Source organism: Pezoporus occidentalis, unplaced genomic scaffold (assembly GCF_034315485.1).
Source record: "Pezoporus occidentalis ecotype Australia unplaced genomic scaffold, CSIRO_AGI_Poc_V1 ctg34, whole genome shotgun sequence".
NCBI lineage: Eukaryota > Metazoa > Chordata > Aves > Psittaciformes > Psittacidae > Pezoporus > Pezoporus occidentalis.
Window position 1 is genome coordinate 5365475 of NW_026915376.1, and position 17673 is coordinate 5383147.

Genomic DNA, 17673 nt, shown 5'->3' on the forward strand with positions numbered 1-17673 from the left:
CAGACATATTTGGACTTGGCTGTGAAAGAAATACTGAGAGTAATAGACTACTTCCATATGTGCTTTTCAAAGACAAGTGCTCCTCAGCGTTTGATATTCCTAAGTTTAATTTTGACATGGTTGTAAATATGAAATGTAGGTGGTATTTTGAGACATATGATCTTCTCTGATTCCAGGTGGGCCATGCACAAGTACAGCTCATGCCTCGTTAACCACACCAACCAAAAGATCTTGCAACTCAGGTACGTGTTTTGTGGGGTCAAGGAGTTAGATTTTGTGTGAGATGTAGCTGTATGATTGTAGTTTAATAGTCAACTATATCTGATGAATGCCAAGTGAAATAGGAATATTGTCACTTTGCTGTCAGAAATGTATCTATAAAAGGATTTGTATGTCACATAGTTAATCTCAAAGTTCTGTTAAACGTAATTCCATAAATACATGATTTCTGTTAAATTTTGTAAACATAAGACATAAAGGAGTAATTGGTCTGATCTAACTCTAACGATTGTGGTCTGGAAATCCCTCTTTTAAGTACAGAGTATTGAGTAGAAAACTGATCGAAGATGTAGTATAGACAGCTGATGTTTGCATTGAGACTAAATTTTACCTGCTTTGGGTCCTTTCAGTAACTTTATTTCTACAGGATATAGACGGATAATCTCTCACAGAGCTACTGTTAGTAGTGACACGTTTGGTCATTGTAAGGCTGAAGTTACTGCTTCTGCAGGAGATGAAGAATCATGTGAGCTCTCATTCAGGCAGGCAGCCAAGTTACCCACATTGGCTCAGATATTTTTCAGACTTGGTTTTGCATGATTTAAGGAGAGCTCATATGGTCCTTTCCACCAGCACCACTACAGGAAGCCATAATCTCCTGTGGAGTGGTAGTAGCAGGCATCTAGGCATCTAGCAGTCTGTGTTTCCAAAATAATTTTGCCTGTATTTATGTAACAACTGAGCTGTGTTGAATATGCAGAAGGGAAGAATTACCTTAATTTCCCCCAATGTTTTTTGCATTATTTACTCAGTGATCTGCATATTTTGTTTGTAGTCCGTTACACTAATAAACCTGTACCAGGAGTTAGGGTTTTTTTCTCCAGGGTTTGAATTTTCAACAAACTTTAGTTTTTAAAATAAATTACCATGTTTTCCAAGTCTGCATGTGGGAATCTGGATATATATGGGAATTGACAAGAAAACATTGACTGTAAAATGTTGCCCAGAAATGGTGTGACATCTTAAGGCACATGCACCAGGCTGCTTAGGTGAATATTTGTTGCGGTTTAACCACAAATAAAACATAACCCCACACTAACTACTGTGAAGAAAATTAACTATTCAGCCAAAACCAGCAAGTTCTTTCACACTACATTCACTTCAGTTTAGTGTCCCTTCCTAGGAAGCTGTGTAAGCAATAGTTGTCAATACTACACATTACATATAAGCCTCTTTTCTGTAAGTATTCTACATTTCTTCTGCTTGGAAGAGCTTTGAAGGCAGAATGTTTGGGTGGAATTCATCTGTGCAGTTCCACCTCCCTCTTCAAGCATGGCTTTTTTTTTTTTTTTTTCCCCTGAAGTCTACCATATATCAGTATTTGAAACAGAAAATTAGAAATTTGACCTACTTATCTAGGCAGGTTCCCATCAGGAGGGTATTAAGAAGACATAAACCTTTTGTATTTTATTAGCATTAATGTAACCATTGAAGAAAGATCAGAACAATAAATCTGTCAAGACACAAGAAAAGTTCTCATACCAAAAAAGAGTTTTTACCTCATGCACTTGTCAGCTTGCATGCTGGAGGAGATGTTCAGATAAAGAATTGTATTATGACACCAAATAGCGGGGTTTTTCCTCCTCCTGTTCGCCAGAATCATCGCTGTGGTAAAAAGTATTTCTGTTCCAAAGTGTGCCCATAGGGCAAAGATTGTAATGAAAGGAGTTAATAAATCCCAGCGATCATTAGCTTGGATGATGCCTCAAAGGTTTTTGAGAGCCAGCAGTCTGAAGATTTTGTCAGAAAAACAGATGGGGCTGTGTGGCCAGTGCAAGCTTCTTTGGCATTTTGATTTGTTTCTTAATGGTCAGGTAATGTTGATAGCAGATACTGTGAGGCTTACTCTAGTCAGTCGGGCATCCAGATCCCATTCATATTGGGTGCCCATGTCAGGAAAGCGCAGTACTAAGTGGCATATTAGTCTTCTATTTCTGCTCTACAACTTTAATGATGATTTAATACACAGTTCAAAGCCGGGTTTTAAAGCATCCTCATGTGGCTTAAAGAAATCTGGAAAAAAAAATCAGTGGAACCGTGTGAGTGCGCTCAGTTAATTTTTTAATGTGCAGTAGAGAAGGTAGTAGAAATGGGCAGATAAAATGCAGTAATGATAAAGGCAATTCATACATTATGTCCATAAAGTTGGTAAGGTTTTAAGTACTTTCTCAGTAGCAGTTCATGAGAAACGTGCATCTTAAATATTTTGTATAGTTATATGTGCAGATGGCTGGCACTTAATGAGGGTATCTGTCCTGAATTGGTGTGGTAGTATTTATATTGTACAAGATTACAGTATCTGTCTCCTTGCTCTATCATTTTCTAGTTTAAAATTTGAGTCTAGAAGATGCAAATAATTCTTGCACTGCTTGAGCAAAGCAGTTAAGCAGGCGTGGGGTCCTCTTCGAAGTTTTGAGTTTATTGATGTTCTCGCATTAATGCGTGTGCTTGATTGTAGCACTGCCATAAATCTGAATGCTTTGAGGCTGAACCCGTACAATTGAGATGACAGCCTTTTAGGAGTTTCAGAAAGGGCAGGTTGTGGAAATAGAAATACACAAGTTCAGCCAAAGCCAAACCCAAGAAGTCGCTACTTTTGTGTGATCATTTTTTTATCAGGCTTTGTGTTGAAAGAGGACAAAAGAACCTGGTACACCACTAATTAGATTTTACTTTTTTTTAATTGTTTTCAAGTGTTAAGCTCCTAGCCAAAAATACACAAAATAATGGTGAAAGAAGTTTGTAACATTAAAACAGCTTTGAGGTTTGGTTTTCGTTGGTGTTACAGGGGACTTTTAAGGTGTTCTTTAGCATTTGACTTCTGCAGGGCACTGTGTCAGAAATCCACCCTTCTTCGAGCTCTCTCACTGACAAGGAAGTAATGATAGAACAGCCTTCGAGCAGCACAGTAAATCACCCAGCCCTGGCAATAATAGTGCCCATTAGGGGCACTCTTATTTTTTCTTCTTTCCCCCCCTGCTCAGTTTCCACCTGTACTAATAGAACAGCACATCAAGCAAGGCTGTAAATAAAAGTTATAACCTAATAGGTGGGCACTGAACTGGAACAGACAGGAGCTGAAGCATGGAAGCCTTATTACTGCTTATCAGCAATTATAAACAGGATAAAGTGTCTGGGACTTGCCCTGATGCAGCAAGAGCTAATAGAGGCTGGGAGATGACACCGTACCATGATCAGATGATGTATGTTGATGGGTTTTTACTATCTCATCTTCTTGCCTGTTTCTGTGATGTGGTGGATTATCTGTTCTGTGCTTCCATAGCTATCTGGATGAATGGATTGGCTTTCTTTCCTGCTCAGAGGAGCTTGAGCACATATACCTCAGTTTGATTATTTTTATACATATCCTTTGCATTAGTTGCCAGTACTGGTTATCTAAAAGCCTTTTCAAAGTCTTACAATTATTGTAGATTAAAATCCTCCTAATGTTAAGGATCATAATAGTCTGATCTATAAACAAATTTAAGGACTTGCTGCGATTTTGGATTTATTTTCCCTATCACCTTGTTCAACTTCACAAAATCACCCTCATTCATTACACATAGTGGATATGGTCACCTGAACTCTTTTACACTAGAAGCTTCCCATGTGTTTTAGACTAAATGTGTAATAACCAGTGTGGTTGGAGGTTTGAGGTCAATATATCAAAAAGTTTGTTAAAAGTCATCTATAGCCATGATGATCCTTGCCTCTGAGTTATAAAAAGTCAAGCTGTTCCTGGGAAGGTTTTTAAGAGCTTGTTAGCACACAATAATTGGTAATATCCACAAAAAAAAAGACTTTCTTGATCTTTTATCTGTCACAGTCTAGCACATTACTGTGCTAGACATCTAAATCACCTCTTTACTAAGCTACAGAGAAAAAGAAATGCCTTGAAATTTAGCCTATCCTTGCTTTAATCTAAAGAGAAGTTTTGCAAGCATCTTCTTGGTTCATACATTGATCACTCCTGCTGTTTACTTCTGAAGAGAATTTTCTTCTGGATCATGGAAAAAGTACAACATTTGGAAATGAAAAGGAGTGCAGCAGCATGAGAGCATGTGCAAACAGTGACTCCTGTCCTTGTCTATTCAGTACAGCCAGGGTAAAATAAATAGATTATTTTTTCTATCATCCTATGATATTAGCACAGGAATTACTTATATCTGTCAGTGTTGAAGTACTCTAAACTGAGATGAATGGAAACTAATCCTTTTCATAATTGATATTCTTTGAAATAAGCTTTCACACTTACTGGTCCTAAGGTGTTCCTTTCTTTTGCATTGTTCATGAAGTGAGGAAGCTAAGCAAAGGGACAAAAAGTGTAATGTGGCTGTGGAAGCCCTGTTTCACACGCTGTATAGATGAATCGGAAATACTTGTTTTGAAGATGTTTATAAACCATGCTAGTAAGTCCAACTTGAGAATAACTCCTTTTTCTAATCAGGCTGTTGAAGTTATTTGCAGAAGGATTGCTGGCCTCAGGAAATAAAACACAATTGCTTTTATGGAATAGGATAAATAAATGAACATGATAACTTACAAGCTTATTAATATTTCCCATTTTATAATATTGTATTCCCCAAAATTGTACCAACTCAGATAAATTCTTCACTTGCTGTAAGCACTGCTCAGCAATAACTAAAACATCAGTGCGTTTATTATTCTCGTTCTAAATCCAAAGCACAGTACTCTCCTAGCTACTAGGAAGAAAATTATCCCAGCTGAAACTAGAACAGTACCTTGTGTAGAAAGCAGGATTCAGTGTGTGCCTGTGTGAAAGGCAGAAATGTGTACAAATTTCAGTAGGCGTTGGTTATACAGGGGTACATACGTTATGAGAAACATGCTTTTCCTCCCTTGTGAGGAAGAAAAAACTGAACAACCCAGTACAATAGTAGTTTTCAAGTCCTACATGCTAATAGAAAATATTCTCCCGGTACTTAAAACTGTTACTCCTACTACTTTTATTTATCCTCTTAAATCACCCAAACTCATCTTTTATCCTTTATGCTGTTTGGGCATTCCTTTGAACCTTCTTTTTTCATAACTTCACCAGATAACCTGCTCAAGACCTTTTTTTTATTACATGTAAGTTCATTCTTCAGCTTTCATTTGTCTTTATCTCTTTTTGCTGCTCCTGACTAAAATTTTTCATCTATTTTCCTTTCCATATCCCAAATCCCATTATGAAAAAGACCACATTCAAAGTAGAACAACTTTGAGGAAAACGTGCTTACGTCAAAGGGACAGGATGATCTCTTGACAGGAGTTCACATTGTATTGTAAGCCAGTAGGAAAGTTATTTTGAATGTCAAATTAAAGGTAGTACCAGATGAGAGGAGAATAGTAGGATTAGCTGTGTTGGGAAGAGTATAGCTGGCAGATCAAGGGAAGAGATTTTTTTCCCCTCTAGCTGGCACTGGAATAGGGCTGGACCAGGCCTCCAGCAAACCAATCCAGCTTTCATGTTTACTCTGTATCAAGGAGGATGCTGGATTAGGTAACCCCCCAGAAGTCCCTTCCAACCTAATTATTTCAATGACACCAACAGAAAACAGATACAGTCTGAGTGATTGAAGGTATTTACTCTAACCTCAATAGCATTCATAGCACTTGGTGGGAGCTGAGGCAGGTATGGTCTAGAAGTACAGGTGAGTGTTTAATTCCTTGAGCATTGCAGAGAGGAGCCAGGAGAGAGGCTCTTAGAGAGGTGAGGGAGTTGGGATGGTCAGTAAAGAGCTGAATGAACAGTTCTTGTGGCAGGGTTGTTGGTGGCTATGAGCAGAATAACCAAAGTGTGCTTGGTAAATAAGATACTTTCCTCTCTTGAAAAACAAATATGTTCCTGCCCTTAACTGATTCCTCTGCATGTTTTCCCTATGGTCTGAAAGGTGGTTTTCCATCTAGTTGGTGAAATTCTTGCCACATACAAAATTGTCTATCTTTAAGGTCATTATCTTTTAAAATTCAGTTATGACCACATTTTTGTATTGAAGTCTTAGGGAATTATGATAAAGGATTTGTCCTCAAATCTATTGAAACAAAAGAGTAATTTTTGTTTTTAATTTATTTTTTTAAGTCATTCGATGCCATGTTTAGTTTTCTGAATTATCAGGATCTCTGTGACCAGTTAACTGACCTTTGGCAATAGGTACATAGCTAATACTAAAGAATACACATCTGTTAAGCCCACTTGGCATTATGGTCCAAACAGCTCTGGATTTCTTTTTCATTAACAGCATCTACCCACTGAGGTACTGGGAAGCTATTCCCAAATAATAAAATTGCAGCTCACAACTTTAAATAAACTGTATCTCAATTAATTTCAAGGACAAATAAATGAGGGTGACATGTGTGACCTTTCCCACCTGCAATACCTTCCTAGAACTTAATAAAAATCTACATTGGAATAGGACTAGGGAGTTTAGGGTTTGCTTTAGTTTCAGTGGGGCTTGCCCAAGAGCAAGACAGCCTGGAGAACATCGCAAAGGATAGTTGAGATGGTTAACTTAAAAATCTATGAGGAGCTCTGCTCCTGTCAGCCTGAAGAACTGATTTTACCTCTATGTGTTGCAGCCAACACCTTGGTCTGATCTGTGCAGTTCAGGCATCTTTCTTACCGGTTTGATTTAGCAAATGAGACACAGCTTTTTATCTTGTAAAATTTGTTATTTTATTGCACTGAAAGATTTTTTTAACAAGTTCAGCACTAAGTAACTGGCCTGAAAAATATTTCAAAACACGTCCTCTTTTATTTGCTCTTTAATATTGATATTTTTAATATCCTAGATTAAAACACATAGCATGCAGGGGGCTAATAGTGAGCCTGTTACTGCTGTACTTTTTGATGTGAGGGCAGTGCCTCAAAGGTTTCCTCTGACTCTTGGTGAGGACCTCTCTTCTGACTAATGATTTCTGTGAGCATCAGACAGCTTTTAAATACAAGTTTTCGGTATTTGCCATTTAGGTGCTCATTTTCATAAGGACTCTAAAAATACATGGAAGTAATTTTAGAGTTTCTTGGAAGCACGCTTGAGTCTGTTAAGCATACTCAAGGGAACCAGCGTATATTCCTACGAAGTAAGGGGTTTATTGTGTGTTCACTGAATTGTCATGCAAACAAGTTACCTCTTTTCGCCATTCCTGTTCCAAATTACTTTTCATAACATGCATTTCAGGGAGTAACTGATGAGACAAATATCTTGAGGCAAAAGAGGGTTGAAAGAAAGGTGTATGTGAGATACAAGGCAGTACATGTACTGTTGTATCCTCTGAGTTTCATTGGTCTGTTCTACTTCTCCCTTTGTGTAGAGCTTTGATTCACGTTAGTATAGATGTTTCCCAAGCATCTCCTTTCAAGTCAGCAGGAACTGCCCAGTAAACTAGCCTGACTTCTGATGTATTGTAGACAGCAATCAGGTGCACAAAAATTGTCTTCTGTGCCAGGGCTGGTGTTCTTTTCTTCACCAAAAAAAAAAAAAAAAAAATTGCTGGAAAAAGTAACAATCAAAATACAAAGTGAATTTTAAGCTTTTCTTAAAATATGTGACTCAAACCCAAGTATATTTTGAAGGTAGGTTGGCTGTATATTTCAGAACCTGCCTTAACGCATTCAGTAAAATCTTTATCAAAATACAAGAGCTTTTAGGGTTTTTCCTTACCATTAATCAGTTACAGCCCTTGGAATTATAGTCTCTCATTGCAAGGTTTCTGTTGCTAATGGCATCACTGAGGTTCTGCAGTTAATGACAGATCAGATTTTTGAAAGATTAATATTGAAAATACATCTTTTTTTTCACTGCTAGCAGGCGAGAGTTCCCTACAATTCCTCTTCTGAATCTGTGTCTTAGCCTTGGAAAGCCTTCATTATACCAGTGAGGGGGTAGGGTGTTCTAAGAAAAACTCAGCGTATGAATGAAAAATAACAGAGCAAGTAGTTTCTATATAGAACTGGTTTTAGGCTATTAGTTTGAAGAATTACCTCCCTGAACACTGTACACCATCTGATTGATGAGGACAGAGCTGGAGTATACTGCTAGGATTTTGAAGCAGAGCAGCACCACTTACTTAGGCACTCGAGCTGACTAGCAGAGATGCCATATTTATAGCATTATCTATTCTTGTTAATCTAACATTACAGAGTTTCACAAAGCATAAGAAGCTGCTTATTAAAGTCAGCAAAACCAAAACTATGATATTGCCGAATGCTTCTGAATTGCAGAACCACAGTAAGGTTTTTTGTATGGTTTGTGCATGCATATTGATATATGCAAATATGTGTATTTGAATAATAGTTAAGTAGTCTCTTCAGGTGCTGTGGAATGGCCAGGATGTTCATGATTTGCCTTCATAACTTTTTCGTCATGTATATCCTGTTCCAGATTTTCAATTCCTTCTTGTGTTTTGGTTCTTCCATTTAGCCATCTCTGTTTGTACATTATTCCTCCAGTTAATAATCCTGTGCTGATTATTCAGGACACTTGCAACATCATTTGTTCTTCAACTTTACTGTCACCAGCATCTGCCTTTGTCCCTCTCCCAACCCTAACCCTGTGCTGCTAAAATACATAATTTAATCAGAAAATCAGTTCAAATTGCCACATGTTAAATATTTTTCTGAAAAACTAGTGAGTTTTTTTGGTTTGTTCCCCCCCCCCCCCCCCCCCCCCCCTTTTCAAGGATTGTTCTTAATAATAGTCTGGATATATGAAGGGCTTGAGATGCTGTTTATCAGCTACTAGAAAAACCCGACAATGCAAACTAGCTTCCCTTAACAAATCATTAGAATGGTATCAAGCTCCTACACTACATAAATTGTCCCCAGCAATCAAGGCAAGGGGAATTCAGTTTCAGGCCTGCATACAATAGCAGTTGCCATCTGTGTATGGTTTTGCTCTCAGCTGCTGTTCTTAAGTACCTTCTTCAACTGTTTACCCGTGTAGCAAGACATGGGCAGCCAGCAGCAGGCATAGTGTGCAGCAGCATGGTCCAACCTGTTCTCATCTGTATTGGGCTCCAGAGGTTTACATACTTGAACACTGCCAGGGTGGGGGAGCCACAGCTTCTCTGGACAACCTGTGCCAGCACCTCACCATCCTCGTAGGGAAGAATTTCTTCCTCCTGTCTAATCTAAACCTACCCTCTTTCAACTTAAAATCTTGCCCCCTTGTCCTATCACTACATACCCTTGTAAAAAGTCTGTCGGATTCCTTGTAGCCCCTTTTAGGCATTAGAAGACTGCTATAAGGTCTCCCCAGAGCCTTAATGTTTCAACTGATTGAAATGCCCTAAGTTAATCTGTCAAAGGAACTGTACAGTACAGATTCCTGACACATTTAAATATGTACTTGTTTAAATCAACTGGGTATATAAGTAAAAATGCTTGAGAAATAAGTGAACGCTTCCATGAACTAAAGACATGCTGATATCAGAGAGTATGGGGGGAGTAATGCAAGAATTTAAGTATAAAACAGATGTAGTATAGGAGTCTAAAAGTTAGATGAAAACTAATTAGCTTTTCCCTTAATTTAGCAATTACAAAATTTAGTGACAAGAAAGGAGAATAGTCACCTATATGCTTTTTCTAATTATAACTTTGTTAAGCTGCATGCAGTGACCAGTGTAGTTCACTATTTGTTTCACCATTTTCAGTGGGCATTTCATTCCTTTGGGTTACTGGCACAAGATTAGTCTCTTCCATTTCATTAGAAATAGTAGTTAATAGCCTTATTAAGTTATGCTGCAGTACAGTACACTTTCTTTTTGATGGATAATAGTGCTGACAATACAGGTTTAGAGGAAAAAAAAAAAATGTGAGAGGTAGGAAAGAATTAGTGTATAATTTTCTTTAAGTTTCATTTTCACATCCATGGATCTGAGGCTTACAGAATGTCTGAGGGTGGAAGGGACTCCAGAGACCTTATGGACCAATCTCCTTGCTCAGAGTAGGATAATCTAGAGCAGGCTGGGCACCATCTCAAGCACGGTTTTGAGCACCGCTGAGGATAGAGCCTCCACCACCCCTACCCCCGTAGGCAACCGTTGCTAGTCTTGAGTCTCCCCTACAGCAAAAAAGTGTTTTCTTATGTGTAAGTGGAATGTTACTAAAATTAATGCGGTTATGCTCCCACATTTTTCTGTTTTCCTGAAATCATATGCCAGCAATAATCTATCTATTAATTATCATTCACACACACACATATATATAAAATTTTAACTTAGAGTAGTTTTGAAGTTTGGTGAAAAGAAACACAAATTAGGTTGATGCACGTAAACTACTCAGGGTGGGGGGCCAGCTGCCTGGTTTCCTAACGCAATAAGGCATCCCTAGTTTGTCCCACAGTAACTCTGGAGTGCTCATCTTTATGTTTTACAAGTGCCTGTTCTCACTGTGCCAGCAAAGTGCTTGTTACTGCACACCTTTAATTCTCTTCTTCTTTCCTTGCAACACATGCATCATGTATGCCAGCTCTCATTTTGGGGAAATTAAGCCATGCTGTTGTTGAGCTCAGAAATACTGCTTACATTCAAAGCAGTATTTCAAATATTTCAAACATTTCAAAGCTGTATTTCATTTTTTCACTGTTTTTAGTTCCATTTAAAAAAAAAAATACCCAAACAAAAAAAAAACAACACTAAAACCACAGCACTTTGTCACTGTCTAATGGGTGCCTTTTTCTTAATCTCTATTGCAAAGGGAGAAGGTGAATCATAGAATCATAGAATAGGTAGGTTTGGAAAGGACCTTAAGATCATCCAGTTCCAACCCCCCATGCCATGGGCAGTGACACCTCACATTACACCATGTCATCCAAGGCTCTGTCCAACCTGTCCTTGAACACTGCCAGGGATGGAGCATTCACATCTTGGAGTTTGGTGCACATCAGTGATAATTAACATTTGGAACATCTTGCAGCAACTCTTATGATTATGTATTTCAAACAGGCTAAAAGTTGTAGGTTTTTGTTTTTTTGTAATCGGTTGGTTGTTTTACTTGTTGGAGTTGGAAACAACTGATTTGGAATGGTTTTGGTAGTTGTTCAGTGACTTCTGTAATGGGGATTATTTTTAGTCTCCAGAGTGATTTCACAGGGAGCCTCCTAGGCAAAGAAATGGCAAACAGGACCTAAGTTCTGTAGGGACTCTTCCTATGTGGTCTTCCTATTCCACATTGCATAGGGACAATGAGTTTTAGTGCAATTGCTTTTAAATTCTGTGGAAGGGAAACAATAAATGGTGATACTAAGGTTACTGTGAGGGTGCTAGAAAAGAGATTGTGCGGTTAAATCTTACCAAAGGGTTTATGTAAGACTTTGAGACATTGTCTATAGGGTTTTATGAAAAACTGAGATGAATTCACAAAAGGAATAAAATTCTGATGAGTGTAAGTGCTTCCAGAGAGGTGCATGCTTAGGTTTCTGATGCAGCTTTGAGATACAGTCATGATTGTGTGAGAAGACTTGATGTTCTTATCACTGTAAATATCAGAGTTTCAAAATAACTGTTTCTGCAGCATTTTACAGCAACAGGGAAGAACTGAGGTAGTCACAGTTGTCAACCTTGGCTCATAAAATGTTAATCTCTAATTTCTGTCTCATTAATTGTCAACAAGCCAAATGGGTTTTGGAACAGCTGTGTTACTTTTAGCTTCATTTGAAGTAGAGGAGATGATTTTAAATGATCATTCTGGTAAATGTGATAGGAAAGATTTGTAACAAGGCAATTTCATCTAGATGAAATTTCTAATGCATGGTCAACATCCAGAGAAATAAGTAATCCCTCCTTTAAAAATGGAAGAATGAAGGGAGGGAAAAATCAAAACTAGAAACTAGGAACAAGATATTGCTCAAACTTTAGTTATATTCTGTTATACAGTTATTGTCTGTGCCTGTGCAAGTTTCTTCATGGACAGAGGTTTTAACAGCTCAAGCTCCTTCTAAAATGGTTTCAGAGGAGATGGCAGTGATGTTTGGGGATTCGTTAATTACTGCTCTTACCGGTGTTTGCACAGACAACTGAGATCATAAGTATCAGTCTGTCAGTGTGATGGGTTCTCTAGGAAAGAAAAAAAAAACAAACCCTGAGTGACTCAAAAGCTGTCACTAAACCAGAAATTAAACGGTTTCATCTATTTATTGAAGCAAGCAGCAGCTAAAGAGGGCTTCTCTTCTCCTCTTCCTACTCTTCCATCTCTTCCTTCCTCCTTCCCTGTTATGTCTTGTCAGCTGTCGTGGTTTAAGCCCAGCTGGTAACTCAGAACAACGCAGCCACTCGCTCACTCCCCCCTCCCCTTCTTCCTCCTGCTCCCAGAGGGATAAGGAGGAGAATTGAAAGAATGTAACTCCCACGGGTTGAGGTAAGAACAGTCCAGTAACTAAGGTATAACACAAATCACTACCGCTACCACCAGTAATAATAATGATAAGGGGAATAACAAGGGAAGAGAATACAACCGCTCACCACCTGCTGACTGATACCTGGCCAGACCCGAGCAGTGGTCTAGCCCTTCCGGGTAACTGCCCCCAGTTTATATACTGGGCACGACGTGCTGTGGTATGGAATACCTCTTTGGCTAGTTTGGGTCAGGTGTCCTGTCTCTGCTTCCTCCTGGCTTCCCCTCCTCCCTGGCAGAGCATGAGACTGAGAAAGTCCTTGGTCAGACTAAACATGACTTAGCAGCAACTAAAAACATCAGTGTTATCAGCATTGTTCCCAGGCTGAAAGTCAAAACCACAGCACTGCACCAGCTACTAAGAAGGAGAAAAATGGCTGCTATGGCTGAACCCAGGACATCAGCCCATGTCTCTGCTGGGGTTAGAGTGTCCCACCCTCTCTCCAAAATGCTGCGAAAGAGCCATCGTGATTGTTAGTAGAGTCATGTGCATGTAGCCTGCAAACCCCTCCATGGCAGGATAGTTAAAGAGTGGTATTCAGCTCTTTATTTGGAAAACTTTGAGGGGAGAACAGTGTCAGGACAGAACAAAAGTGAGTTCTGTCTAAGAGATAACAGTTTTTAAGAACACTGCTCTGCTTGTTGTTTCCAGAGAAACCTCCAGTTTCAGTCTTCCTTGGCTGAATTATTTCATTATGTCATTTCACATAGGAGTCACCACAATTAGAACAATCTCCATCCTCAAATATAGAAGAATCTGAGCAATTTCTTTGTAACATTTTGGGAATGTCTGTATTGTTTTTCTTTATTTTTATGGAAGAGTTTTATGATTTTTGGCATCTGCAGGTAAAAGGAAAGCATTTTTTTTTAACTCAGATTGGGTATTTGTTGATGTAATACTAAAATGCAAGTTGAGTGTGGGAAATGTTCCTTAAAAGCAGAGCAAGAAGTAATTCTTATTGCATGAACCAAGGAAAGTCACTGTCAGTCACTGGCTGAAAAAAATCCTCTTTTCTTGAGCCATTTTTATTGTTTAATACACAGAGAATTTACTCTTGAGTCTAGTTGCAGCACTTCACCCTGTTCCTAGGGGATTTTTTTCTGCAGCCCAGATGGTGAAGCTATGCATGACAATGTCCTTTTGCTATCAGATCTCTGAAATGTAATGTTGCAGGATTCCAGGTGCTGGGAGGTTTATTTTGTGTTCTCTATTGCTTGTGTCAGTGTTGTGGAAAGAAACATGATCTGGAAAAAATGCATGCAGGACTGATCTAAAAGTTCTGATTTCTGATCCATGATTTCTCCTCACTTTTTGTTCTTAACCCTGAGAGGATGGAAGTGTGTGTACTGTTGGTCGGTTTTGTACTGAGTATTGGCTTGTGTTCATACGTTCGAGGTGCTGTGCAGGCAGTGATCAGATGGCTGGCACTGCCCCTAGAGTCAGGCTAAGGTGATCTCAGTGCTGGCACTCTTTATAGCAAAAGGGGATGCATTTTAGAAGATTGGATATCTAAATTTTAATTTCTGTCATATTAACCAACTTACGTTAATATTCAGTTAGTCATCACCCATTAACAGGAAATGTACAATGAAATCTTTTAATTATAGGACTACTAGCCTGACTTGGGGTAGGCTGTTTTTCTCAGCAAGACACATGGGTTAATTAACTGATAGACACTGGTTGACTCACAAAATCCCTTATTTGGACTTCATTATAAGCAGACCACTATGGTTTCCATCTTCTTAATTCAGAATGCCAGATTTGCTTTTGAGAATTCCCAGAGTGGCTCATGTTTCCAGAAGCAAAGCTGCGTGGGAGACAGCTCGTTCAAAACAGCAGTGTATCTGTTTCTCTGAGTAATGGATAAACTACAAATCATGTAATTCCCCATCTTTGGCAGCAAGGTGGGCTGATTTACACTGATTTACACTGAGCCCTGAGTCAGCCAGATTGCTGTACATAAGGTGCCAGTTGGAGGGTAGAGTTGGGTAGAGACAGAAGATCTGTCTTGTGGATATTCTTCTGCAGAGATTTAATTCAAGACAGGACTGGTTGCTCCATAGCTGTATGAATTCATCATGCACTGCTTTATTTTCCTTGTCAAGGCTCCTGCAGAGCATGCAGAGGTGGATTAAGTTATGTACTGAATGTTAGTTTAGGCCTAATAGATATATTTTGGGAGATGTAAGCTCACAAAATCTATGTAATCTATGACATTGATCAAAAAGAAGGTTGTGTTAAGGCACACATTAGATAAATTATTGCAGCTTAATAAAAACTTATCACCTGTATACTGTGCAGAAAGCAGTTCACTTTTCTGTGAAATTTGAGATGTGGAGACTTTGCTCTTATTGTAAAGCCAGGCACATTTTCATCATACCTTATGTCAGAAGTAGACCCAAGTGAGGCAAGTTGTCTGTTTGCCATGGGTGTAATATTGGAGTCCAACAACTGGGAAACACTGTGAGACAAGGTCTGAAGCACAGGTAAGAGAAATGGCTTAGTTTATACTAGATATGAGGGACCAGGGAAAGTTCATAGAGCATACCCAAGAGGGAGAGGCTAGCCTAGTCTGACTTCATTTGATATTTGCTCAAGGAAAGTCATGATGGTGATAAGCAGTGGATCATTGAAATAACAAGGATATAGACAGTGCTTTAGCCCCAGCAGTTACCTTTTCCTGGCTAGTCCAGGACAGCTAACACAAAGTAGACATGTTTTCCTTAAGCACAAGATACCACACAATGGAAACTTAAAGGCAAAAACTTGTGCGATAGGAATAGGCTACTCTTCTGCAAAAACATATAGTTCTCTTGTTACTTGTTATATTCATGTCCTTTCAAAATGGATTTAACTGAACTAAAGCCTTTTTTTTTTTTCCTTGGTGACTGAAGTAATGGCTTTCCACAGTTAGTCTCCTTGCAACACTGCTACCAACAATTTAATTTTTAGTACACCTTGCATTACATTTATTTGCAGCTTCTATTAAATAAAATGCAGAACTGAATCTGCTATACACAGATTGGGGAAGTGAAAATGTCTTTTCTAGCCTGACCTGACTCAGATTGTAGAACTGCAGATCTGCTGAAATCCACTGCCTCTGACATGCCATGAAAATAAGGCATGGGTATGCCATGTTCCAGTCAGTAACATGCATCTCCTGCCATTTGAGACCTCTGGTCAATATATCCATTATAAGAGGGGAAAAAAGAACAACAAACCACAGCAACAGAAAAAGGCACTACACCACCTGAAGTAACAGTCCTGAACTTTAACTTTTTAAGGTTTTCCATACACTTATTGTGTTACAAGCTGAAATTTATGAAGTAGTTAATGCAGACAGTGTTCTGACTATTTAAAAATAGCTGAACACTTGGTGTATGCTAAATTAAATTGTTACCCATGTGGAAAGAGAGGGAAGCACGGTATGGTGCTTTCATGTCCCACCTTCAGTCATAAGAGATATAATTTACATGCTTTGCCTTAAAAATCTCCCTGTTGCCCAGGGAAGAAGCAGATCAAACCAGCATTCAGTTGTGTGTCATCAGCAGCCTACTCAGTTTGTGCAGGGAGAGGCAAGGTGGCTCATGGGAGAAGCTAAAAGAGTTGACAGATGAAGCCTGCAGTTGTTTAGGACTATGTATACTCTACATGTTATCTCCGTATGACCCAGCTATGGCTGGAAGGAAGCTAATCAGTTCATTTTATATTCAGTATTGCCAGTAGGAGGGGTTGTTAGAGGGGACAAAGATAATTTGTCTTTTATTTGATCCTCATTTTGATTGTTAAGCAAATGGGTACCTGCAGTAGAATGGGAAGTATCTTGCTGCTTGGTGGTGACCCCAGCTGCAGGCTGTATACCTTCAGTCTGCCCAAAGGGATGCCTCAGCAAGGAAATTCTAATATTTTTCCTAAAATATTTGTTGTGAATACAACAGATTCACAGTCGGAGAGTGAGGCTTCTCCTGAGAAACGGCCACGGCTACTGGATGACAGTAATGACAGACCTGAAGAAACCAGTCGATCCAAACAGAAGAGTAGACGCCGATGCTTCCAGTGCCAAACAAAACTGGAGCTAGTACAGCAGGAACTGGGATCATGTCGCTGTGGTGAGTACTGCTTGTCAGTAGTGTCCGGCTTTCTAATGCAGCCATGCTTGGATCCGTATCAGAAGTAGAAATACAGAGAACTCTTACATTTTTTTTTTAATCTTTCAGAGATAACTTTTAACAGAAGCCATAGCTTCCACTGGTAGCAGAAAGTTATAATTAGTTCCTGTCTAATTTCCCCTTTAAAACTTTGGCCTTGATGTACTGCCTCAAGAGAGCTCAGATGTTAATGAATTTAGCTTCAGAAGTCCCTGTAAGGCGGGAGAGCATCATACCCACTTGACAGGAGAAGAAACACAAAGCACATTAAAATACGCAAAGATGACAGGGTTTTCACAGAGCTTTAAGAAACATAGGTCAGCATCTACGTTCTGCATTTTATAATTACATTATTATTAAAAAGTTTAAGCAAAAACCCACTCTAATTGAAAACACTTTCTCATAGTTAGCTCTTGGTGGGGAAGACCTGTCCATAATACTTAGTTATCCACCCTGGCTTTTCCAAAGTTGATAACACTGTTCAGTTAATTGAATTGAGGATGATAATCTCATGCAGACAGCTAATCTGGGGTTTCATATTACATGCAAATAATCTTTCTGAAACAATAATTAATGTGACTGGATTCCAGAGGAGTTCCTCTCTCCTTTGTGGAACAGTTGTGTTTATAACTGGTTTAAATGTGCTTGTCAGACCCAGTGAGAATGCACAGGGTAGTTTTACCTGCTAATTATTTTTACATATAGTCATGTGTTGCAAGCTTATGCTTCTGTTCTCTGCTCATACTTGTATCAATACATGCAGAGAAATTTGTTCAGTTACTTCACTGTGTCTCAGCAGGGGGATAATTTCCAAAGGATTTGCATATACAATAAGTGCAATTCACATTGCA

General features: G+C 38.9%; 1 protein-coding gene across 5 annotated transcripts in view; it reads left to right on the plus strand.

Annotated features, from left to right (window-relative positions):
• The window catches only part of ZFAND3 (zinc finger AN1-type containing 3), a 146122-nt gene that overhangs the window by 109626 nt on the left and 18823 nt on the right, over positions 1–17673 (plus strand). For 3 of the 5 annotated variants that reach the window (XM_062629669.1, XM_062629673.1, XM_062629674.1), the window contains 2 exons: positions 177–242; positions 16613–16783. In XM_062629669.1, the coding sequence (XP_062485653.1) occupies positions 177–242; positions 16613–16783 (237 nt within the window). The remainder of the gene's footprint in view (positions 1–176; positions 243–16612; positions 16784–17673) is intronic. The other 2 variants (XM_062629672.1, XM_062629671.1) reach the window with 2 other exon arrangements.